Raw genomic sequence first — 10,711 nt, 5'->3', positions numbered from 1 at the left:
TTTTCCATATTGTGTAAGGATTTATTAGCCAATATCATTAAAAAAATATATGAAATATCTTTTCTAATTTACGTATGATGATGAGTCATTTCTTGATTACTCATGTCATAATTTAATTTTAGACCCCCCCCCAAATTCCTTTTATATAATAATGATGATGATGATAAAATATATTTTAAGGTTGCAAATGGATAAGAGATTCAAAGATGACAAAAATTAGCTGAAAAAAAATTAAATTGAAACAAAATTAAATTTAAAAGTAAGTTTGGTCAAAATTGAAAGAATTAATTAATTTCATGGACTTAAATAAGATTTTAATAGGTTTAATTGACTTAATCAAGGACTTAATTAAAGTAAAATTAAGCTTGAAAGTCAAGTTGGCCAAAATTAGAAGAATTGATTAAGTTCAAAGACTTAATTAAATTTTTAATAGGTTTAATTGACTTAATTGAAGAAAAATTAAGCTTAAAAGTTAATTTAACCAAAACTAAAAGAATTAATTAAGTTTAAAGACTTAATTAAACTTTTAATGAGCTTAATTAATTTACTTGAGGACATAATTATGAAAAAAAAGGTTTGAAGACCAATTAAAAATTTAATTGAAACAATTCAAAACCAAGAATTAAAATGCAAAAAACATGTACATGTAGGGATTAGAGTTGATTAAATCAAGGGTCAAAATAGATACAAATTAAAAATATAATGGTAGGACCAAATTGCCTAACGTGGAAACCAAGAAATTCGAGTTAAAGGATTTCAATCAATATATTCTAATTCCTTTCCCTTATTTATTTTATTATTATTATTTATCAGAGATAAAAGTATAAGCCTTCGTGTATCAAAACGGGTATCCTAAATGTCAATTAAAATTTCTCTCTACCACACACACTAAGAAAACAGGTCTATTTGGGCCATAGCCCAGCCTAAAGCATAGGTTTTTATTCAGTCTAATCTACAGAAACTCGAGGCCTAGGATGGGCCTTTCATAGCCCAACAAAACTAAAGGAAGCTAAGAAATCAGCCAGGGGTGAGCCCTATTGGCAAAACCCCGATTTATTTATTCATTTCAAAATCTAAATAAAAAAATTTAGACTTTCACACCTGTCAAATGCCAAAAACCTCAGAACCATCTCCACCTTCCACGTGTCCATCAATAATTCCCATTCGATTTTAACAAACAAGCCCTCCAAAAACACGAAATTATATTTTCCTCTCGCTATTCCTCACTCAATTAACCAAGCAAAAACAGAATCTTCCTATCGACCCCAGAAAGGATGTTGAGGCTACTGGCATCCGAGAGATTATTGCTCTCCCAAAGAGCTCGGATCCTGCCACGTTTCTACCACGAGAAGGTGATTGATCACTTCAACAATCCACGCAACGTAGGGTCTTTTGACAAGAATGATCCGGCGGTCGGCACTGGACTTGTCGGTGCACCTGCCTGTGGTGATGTGATGAAGCTGCAAATTAAGGTTGATGATACCACTGGCGAGATTATCGATGCTCGTTTCAAAACTTTCGGTTGTGGCTCCGCTATTGCTTCCTCCTCTGTTGGTATGTTGATCCTTGTTTTGTTGATTTTAACATGTTTTTTTAATATAATTTATTTATTTTTGTGGACAAACTAGAATGAAATTTGAGGAGCTGATTTGTGTTGTTTTTTCAGCTACTGAATGGGTGAAAGGGAAGCAAATGGAGGAAGTGATGACCATAAAAAACACGTTAGTTTTTTTTTAAAAAAAAGATTTTATCTGTTTTTATTGCACTATTTATCCTTCATTTGTGTTGTTTTGGATAGAAAAAGTAATGATTTTGCGCGTTTATGATTGTTGTGCTGATGATTTATATCTATTTAATCCATTTTGTTATTTTTTGATTGCAACTCTTTAATGGAATCAACTGGAGTTCAACATAAATATCAAACCAAGGAAGTGATTGTAAGCGAAAAAAATTGAGGGAAGCTATCATCACTTAAAAGATTAGACTCCATCATTGCCAACTTTGTATAGGGAACTTAGAGGGGTATTTTGTTTTTATATTATAGCTTCCATGGTTCATGAGTCCAATCTGCTTGTTCTAGTTAGCAATTTCATCTGGTATAATAATTTACTTATAAAGCTTGTTTGGCATTTTGAGATGGTGGGTGCTGAAGTGAGACTCAATATAGAATGTGATGTTCTTCCTTTCTGCCGATGCCTCTGCATAATTTTCAGTATACACTGGCTTTGCCTGTAACCTCAGCTATTGCAGCATTCAAGCTTGTACTAGTTTTATTTTAAACTCAACAGTTGCATGTTTGGGGGATGTAGAGTTAATTTTTGGATATCAGATTGAGAAATTTCTTACTGAGGATGATAGTTTTTTGGACCCACCACATACAAAGCATCTGACATTTTGTGTCGATTGTTTGGCCTTGCTGAAGGTTAGGGAATTATGAGTAGAACCTGTCGGACCACTTCAGGGATATAAATTCATTTACAAACATAAGAGGATGGTCTTGACCAAGGAAGATTGAACTGTAATAACACTATTGATATGTATTTGCTGTCTAGTATCACAGGATCACTCATCCCTGTTGTTTACCAACAACCTGTGATTCCTCATACATGTCAAGTGGCATTATGCAGGTGGACCTTGTCTTTTTCTGTTATTAGCAAGCAAGACTATTCACACATTATTGTCCATAAATATCCATGGCCGAAGTTAAACTATTTCTGACATTAGCCTTGATTAGAAGCACAAATGGATTAGTACTTCATTTTCATTTCGTATGCTTATGGCTGGGAATATTCGTGATTGGTAATCAATTAGCAGGTTTAAAAAGCAATGAATCAGAAAAAAAGTAATGGTGTGACCATCTTTCCTTGGTCATAATCAAGTGCAGATGTTTTTGTGAGACTTGATGAGGATTTTATAATGTTCTCTTCATGTGCTTATTTGTGCCTTCAATTTCTTTTAATATGAATTTTCTATATGAAGAGTTCCATAGTAGATTTGTACTTTATTGTTCTCTTGAATGTTATTCTAGTGTTTGGCAAGGTTTTCTTCCCTGACAAACAGAACTTGGTTTATTTTCGTTTTGTTTTGAGTTAACTGGAGTGCTATTTTGATATAATGAACTAAACAAGAAAGAAAGTCTCACTCCTTAATCGTTATCAGGTTTTAGGTGCTTTCTGTTTGTGAACTATAAAAAGTACCTTTCATCTTTCCATGTGTTTGAATTTACACAAAGCAGGGGTGCATTTGAGCGGATGGTTCCATCTCCTCTTTGGTGTGAGTTTGGGCAGCTGAAAAATACCTTATCTTTTTCTTCTATATTGTTTCTGTTCTTTTCTTTTACTTCATCCTTTCCATGAAAGCCCTTATTTTCATTTTTAATATTACTTACCTCTCTTTTATTAAGTTATATGAATGCTTTAAAGGACACATGCACACACTCATTAAGTCACTAATGTAAAAAAATACACACACTAACCAATAGAAGCGTATAGATGGAAACATAGGATGGCCTTTCTATAATGAAAACATGAGTTTGTGTGAGGAAAGAAGGAACTTATATTGGACACATGCATGACACACTAAATCACCACTTATTGCACAGTTGAAAGAATAGAGGCTTTGGTGGTTTTGGTCTTAGAAAATGTAGGGGCCTCAGATGTCACAGACAGAGATTAATTACATGAAGAAATGGAAAACTATAGATGTACTCTGGCTGTTAGTTTTAGATTAAATGTCTTGTGTTGTGTCACCACATCTGATGGGGACATCAGACTTGAGACATGTTTCACACATCCGTATAAGTATGATGATGGAGGAATAGCCCAACTCTTGTGATATTGGATTTTATTTAGGTTTATTTGTTAGGTTTGATTTAATTATTATTGGATATTTTATTTAGTGGATTGTAAGCCCAATTATTTGTTCTAGTTAAAGTTTTAGTATTTATATTCTATTTTTCTAAATTTTAGACAGTTTTTTGATGAATTTAATAAAATTTGCAAAGTTGCAGACTTTTCTAACCTCTATTCTTTCTCTTCTTCATCCTTTTTCTTCTTTTCTATGGCTTCTTCTTCTTAGCCTTTTCTTTTCTTTTTTAGCTTTAAATTTTTTTTGTCCCGCATCAACTTTGGTATCAGAACCAAGTTTTTAATTGTTCTTATAATTAATCGATCTATTAGAACTCTGTAAATCTTCAAAATTCAACACAGTTTCTAATCCCTAGCAATTGTGAGGATCATCATCAATAGTGATTTAAAAAAAAAAAAATTCACCGCCTCACTGCCAGAACCGAACCCAAATACCCTTTTTTTACTTTGACAGACAACACCATAAATCTCTATACTTTTTTCTCGTTCTCTTCCAAAAAAAAAAAAGCACAACTGAAAGCTTTGGCAAATAAATTCGCGGACTCCAATGGGAATATCTACCATCCTAGATTTAACATGTTCCATCATTTGATGACGATAGAAGGTGATGTATATATCTGATGTATATAACCAAGCCTGGGACTAAATGCAATGGTAGTAACAACTCTTGTCTCTCTAGCATCTACACATTAAACTTTGATTGAGAGACGCCAAGAAGAATGGAAAAACTTGAGAGTCTACTGCATTTTATTTTATTTTAATATTTTATTATTATTTTTCTTTTTTAAGGTGTAATTTTCTTTTATATTGATTTGTAAAAAAAGAATTAAAAAAAATATGAAAAGTGACAATAGAAAAAAAGAAAGAAAAGTGAGAAAAAAAAGGTAATAGTAGCAAAATGAGATCAGTCGGTAAAACACTAAAACGGTTCTATCTACAACAATGGTTCTATCTACGTCAACAATAGTGATTCAAGTGACCCTTCACAATTGTCAAGCAATCTAGTTTGTAAACCACTCAATCTCTCATCTCATTGAATTTTACCTCACTAATTTTCACCCTTGTTATTCAACTTATCATCAATAATATTCTTTTGTGTCTAAAAACAAATCTTATCTTGCATTATACTCTTATATTTTTGCTCACCTTGTATCTTTATCATTCAAATTTAGTCATTAGTACTTTGTAATTGTGACGCTAATTGAAAATAATGTAACATTATGACTTTATTTGATTAATTGTTTGCATTCAAAGCTTTAGCATTGCATGCTTAAATTTTTTTGGGTGTTTTCTGTTCTTGATTAATCTTCACATTAAAAAAAATGGAATTTTTTTTTTTTATTATTGTGATTTTACTTATAGAAATCATATGTGATCTCAATTCAATTTCAAAGTTAGTGTTGCATGTATTTGTTTCATGATCATCTAGTGTCCAACCTTAAGTCTACAGTTACCGTGGACCCGACCCTTAATGATACTCTCAAGGTCATTTGAGGGGAACTACAAACCCAGATGACCAATATGTCTAAAAGAGTGAAACCCCTAGAGAGTTCTCCAAATAAGACACCTAAAAACCAGTAAAAATTACAGCAATAATCACTATAGACAAGTTTACCTTAAGTGCCACCAACATGACTATCATTTAGGTTACTCTACATACGATGACCTTGATGAGCAAGTCATGAGCTCTAACAAAATAGAAGCTCTCACTTTTGACAATCATCATGATCCCTGAGCCTTTTGATATGTGGATTCATGATTTTGATCAATTCTTTGAGTGGCATAACTCGTCTGATAATAGAAAAGTTAGATTTGCTAAGATAATGTTCATTGGTGAAGCCCAACTTTATTGGAGATATGTCAATGATTGTTTAAAGATGAGAGGTAAACATCTTATAACTGATTGGGACTAAAATAAAACAAAAACAACAGTAAAAGTATCTACCCTAGTCTTATAAGAATAAATTTTTAGACCAATAGAACAAGTCTGTCAATGAGTATATAACATAATTTAATGATTACATGATGAGATGTGCTATAAAATAGAATGAAGTCATGACTTTGCATAAGTTTCGTAAATGTTTGAATGGTGATTTAAAAAAAAAAAAGGGCATGCTCATAGTTGTCTTTAATTTTGACTAAGTCTATACTGTAGTGTAATATTATGATTTACTTATAAAGAGAATATCAAGACCCCCGTAGGACCTCTTTTAGGTCTCAATTTAGAAATAATGGTTCTTTATTAGATGTTTCACCCTATAGATCTAATCCTAGTAGTGCTCAAATTTATAAAGAAGATAAAGGTAAATGAGTATTAATGAAATGTCTAGATTGAGTTCAAAGGTTCAGTGTGCTAAATGTCAAGGTTTTGGTCAAATCTTCGTCATCTATACTTGTAAACCCTTAGTTATCCAATAACATAAGAATATAGGTAAAAAGAAAAACTATTGTGTGCAAGTATATAAACTTAATTCTGAAGACTTTAGTGACCTAGATGAATAAGATGTGTAAAAAAAGGGATTTAACACTATAAGTCCAAATGAATCTGAAAATGTGGTTAATAAAGAATATAATAATTATGTTTTAGTAGTAGAGGAAGAAGTTTTAGGAAACTCTTTAATGAAATCATTTGAAGAGGTAAATATTGTTTTAGAAGAGTCTCATAATATTAATCCTCTTAAACTACCTGAATTCCCACCCACCTTACTTGATGTCCAGCACGTTATAAGTTTAGATCAACATGTTAAGCTCTCTAATCCCTTACCCTTAACATGTAATGAGAAAGATGAGTATAATCCTAATTTACTAGGTTATGTCCAAATTATATCTACTAAGGCTTTGAATAGCATTTGTTCCAATTCACACCCTCCGTCATATAGTGTTTATAGATACGAACCTAGAAAGCTTGTAGATTTTTTTTTTATGTCTTGTCACGCTAAAATGTTTGATTCAGCTAAGTCTTTTGCATGTAGAATTCATAATTTGCATGTTGAGATCATTGAACAAATTTACGCAAGTAATGAAGAATAAAAATTTCAAGTTGATTTGCACAAGTATCATGATATACTTAATGTTAGAGATTATTTCATGAATGATGTCCTTTGAAAACCATTTATAAATTGCAAGTGAGTAGTGCTGGACCAATCAAAGTGTTGCAAATGATTAAATCAAATAGTTGTGTCATTAAACTGCCACTAAACTTTGATATTAACTCTATTTTTGACATAAAGGACCTCATTATATATAAAATACAATAGTCTATCCTTGATGCTTTTTTTGATATTCTTACCGCATTATCTTTATCATTGGCACAAAGGAACATATTAACGCTATTTTGAATACACAAGTTGTTTTTATCAGGAATGATGAAGTTCAACGAATCCTAGTTTATGAGTTAGGCAACCATATTCAAACTGTACTTGGATTAACAAAGAGACATCATAGTAGCTTGATCCATATCGTTGGGAGTGTTATCGAAGCCACCTTGACCTATACTTGATAGGTTTAAGTTCTTCCAACCCCAGGAGAGTTGACGAGGACATCAAATTCAAGACGTGGTTTACACTTCTGTATGATCTATGATGACAGAGGATAACCCAACTCTCGTGTTATTGGATTTTATTTAGGTTTATTTGTTGGGTTTAATTTAGTTATTATTGGATATTTTATTTAGTGGGCTATAAGCCTAATTGTTTGTTTTAGTTAGGATCTTAGTATTTATAAATTCTAAATGTTAGATAGTTTTTTGATCAATTGAATAAAATTTGTAAAGTTGCAGACTTTTCCAACCCCTATTCTCTTTTCATCCTTTTTTTTTTTTTTTTGGCTTTTGTTTACTTCTTCTTTTCTTTCTTCTGTTATCTTTAAATCTTTTTTTTCCCCACGTCAACATCCTTGTCGATGTTCCTTTGTAAAGGAGAGCAATGACCTTTGCCTTTCCATTTATTGTCATAAAATTGTAACTACTAGTTTTGATAGCAAGTGAAGTTTTTGTTAATTTAGTGACAACGCTGTGAAGTAAAAATCTCTGCGTGACATTACATTCATAGCTTTGGTAATTGAATTTGGGTCCACTTTTTACTTAATATATAGTGGGGGGCAACTCGAAGCCTTAAGAGTGCAACGTGAGTTCTTAATATCATGCATCTGAATTTGCAGGGAGATTGCAAAACATCTTTCTCTTCCACCAGTTAAGCTGCACTGCAGCATGCTTGCAGAGGATGCTATCAAGGCTGCTGTAAAGGATTATCAAACCAAGCGTGCAAAATTAAGTGGTGTTTCAGAAACCGAACCTGTCGAGCAAGCTGCTAAAGCTTGATCGTGTGCATGAGTAATGGTGTTGAAAATATCATGAGTAATGATCTCAAAGGTACTTTTGCTTGGGTTCAAGTCTTTCCTAGATGATACTTGTGTTGTAAACTGAATCTGATGAGTGATGTGGTAATGGCAGCGTGATGCTGATGTGTGTCAACTCATATAAGATAGAGTTAAAACTTTATGATAAAATGGACAACTAAGTAGTTGCTTGGACAATATGATAGGAAACTTTTTAATAATATTATTAAACTCGGTGAAGTTGAGTGAGTTATTGTAATGATTCGTTGACTTGATCATTGAACTCGATCTTGATCATTGAACTTGATCGAGTTTGAAAGCAAATTTTATAAGAGTTGACTAAGTTTGGTTCAACAAACTTGATAGGTCCATTCACAAATTAGTTGATTTGATAAAAATTTAATATGTTTTTTTTATTTTTTAAGAAAAAAATTATTTAAAAAAAGAGTTGATTTAACATTTTTTTTATAAAAAAATATTGAAACTTTGACATTTTTTATTAACCTAAGGAACCGGGTGGTTTAATAATTTGGCTTTCTAAAATTATTTTTTATTAATTAAACAATTATAAAAATAAACATCTTAAAGAAAGATAATAAATTAATTTGTGAAGGATAATTTCTTTTTTCATTTAAGAAAAGCATCATTGCCATTAACCATTAATTATTATCCTTATTTCTTGAGTTTTATTTCTTGAGTTTTTGAGTTACTGTCATTTTCCTTATTTGTTAATGTATTTTTAATTTTAGAAAGAACATAGATATTTCATGAAAAGATTAATTATGCTAATATAAAAATGTGGTTGTGCCATGGATGTATTTTTTGGATATAATTATTATTTTTATCTAGGAAGAAAAAAGATGTATTTGTATGGTTAATAAGATAAATTTAAAAATAAACAAAATAATAAAGCCAAAAAGATGTGTTAAAGTTCATTAAATAATAAAACAGGAAGCTAATCTTCCTAATAAAAATAAAAGATAAATACAAACGTAAATATTAAAAAAAAAACAATAAAAAAATAATTAACTGGACAATATAGGTGTAACGATAATTGGTGAGAAAGGTAAGCGTATATACTAACAACTGTGTGCTTGTAATGACAAAGTGTAAAGCAAAGAACTAGTTAGGCAGAACATAAAATGGTTGGTAGGTGGTGCAAAGAACTAGTTAGGCAGAACATAAAATGGCAACATTAAAGCTAGGTTGTGCAAACGTATGGAGAAGGCTAGTATTAAGTTGTATAAACCATCCAAAAGGCTAGACCATTAAACATTCAAAGTCTTAATTATGGTTGTTATCCTATTATGCTAGTGTTTGAAAGGGATGTAACAACATGAGCAATAAGGAATAGAAGTAAAAGAGCCGGACAGGGTCAAAAAAAAAAATATGATATTAGAATGGTAGGAACGACGGGTGTTCTTGTTAGTCTTTGGTACTGTGGTAGTTTTTGTGATTGTAATTTAAAAAAAAATATTTTTGATTGAAGTTGGTTTGATATTTATATATATTTGATTAAAAATGTAGTTGAAATTGAGGTTGAATAAAAAATAATTTAATATGTTTGGTTAAATATACTTTTCGAATTGAGTTATAAAATAACTAAAAAGAATATATATTAATATTGATAATTTTTAATTTAAATATTGTAGATTTAACTACCACTATTACATCATTAAATAAATAATATTTTATATTAAATATTTTTAATTGTTCCATTAACTTATCTACAATTTCATCATGTATAAAATTCATCCGATAAGGACTACAGTTTTCATGGTTTTTTTAGCGTGCAACAAAATCAGGTAAAACATCATCAGAAACAAAATTAGAATTGCGATCAAATTCTACAAATACTACATTATCATGCGATCTCCTTTCAATTTATGTAGTGTCATTAAATAATATTAAATACTAATTTTTTAGTAAAACACAATTAAAAAAATTGAATTTTTTTCGGGTCCGACACGGTTCAACGAATAGTGAAGTCACTGTCCACATGAACAGTGACCCGTGAATTAATCCACTTGGCAGTGTTTAGATGATGATGAGTGCCAAAGAAATATTGAGCTGAAGAAAGGAAGTAAACAACAAATTGGGTGAGCCCATAAGTTTTTTCTTTCTCTTGGCAATAGGCGGGTAAAAGTGAAAAGCAGCAATTTTTTGCTTTACCAAAACCGGTAATACAAACTCAATTTTTAGTGGGACCCATATTTAAAATTTGTGTTCAAAATATTATAAATTATGGTTGGAACAAACACGGTTCGAACCACAATACCAAACAATATCGAAAGAACTACAAAAAAAGCAACTAATCCTTAAAGATTTGCTCAAAACTTTGGAGACATGGTTTGATGATTAGGTGTCTTGTTGTAGGATAAAAGTGTTAGCATTTTAAAAATGTATTTTAAAACACAAACATTCAAGCCAAATGATGTATATTTCCATGATGAGTTATAATTGAGAAATATTATTATGTAAAAAGTTAACCAATTAATTCCGAACTCAAC

The 10,711-nt window shown here is 31.0% G+C and overlaps 1 protein-coding gene across 1 annotated transcript; it reads left to right on the top strand.

The window, feature by feature from the left end:
• Nucleotides 1-1,214: 1,214 nt before the first annotated feature.
• LOC133676188 (iron-sulfur cluster assembly protein 1-like) lies at nucleotides 1,215-8,460 on the top strand. The gene is made up of 3 exons (XM_062097797.1): nucleotides 1,215-1,554; nucleotides 1,667-1,721; nucleotides 8,025-8,460. Exons 1-3 carry the CDS (start codon nucleotides 1,275-1,277, stop codon nucleotides 8,182-8,184), a joined length of 495 nt encoding a protein of 164 aa, XP_061953781.1. The 5' UTR covers nucleotides 1,215-1,274; the 3' UTR covers nucleotides 8,185-8,460.
• Nucleotides 8,461-10,711: the final 2,251 nt, after the last annotated feature.

Source organism: Populus nigra, chromosome 16 (genome assembly GCF_951802175.1).
Source record: "Populus nigra chromosome 16, ddPopNigr1.1, whole genome shotgun sequence".
In the NCBI taxonomy this organism is placed as follows: Eukaryota; Viridiplantae; Streptophyta; class Magnoliopsida; order Malpighiales; family Salicaceae; genus Populus; species Populus nigra.
Note: the sequence above shows the minus strand (reverse complement) of the source record. Positions and strands in the feature narration are given on the sequence as shown.

What these genes read in the sequence shown, in the direction of transcription:
- LOC133676188 (XM_062097797.1), top strand. Translation starts at nt 1,275, where the DNA reads ATGTTGAGGCTACTGGCATCCGAGAGATTATTGCTCTCCCAAAGAGCT. An exon ending in TATTGCTTCCTCCTCTGTTG is followed by an intron (nt 1,555 to 1,666) that starts GTATGTTGATCC and finishes TTGTTTTTTCAG; the next exon opens with CTACTGAATGGGTGAAAGGG. An exon ending in GTGATGACCATAAAAAACAC is followed by an intron (nt 1,722 to 8,024) that starts GTTAGTTTTTTT and finishes CTGAATTTGCAG; the next exon opens with GGAGATTGCAAAACATCTTT.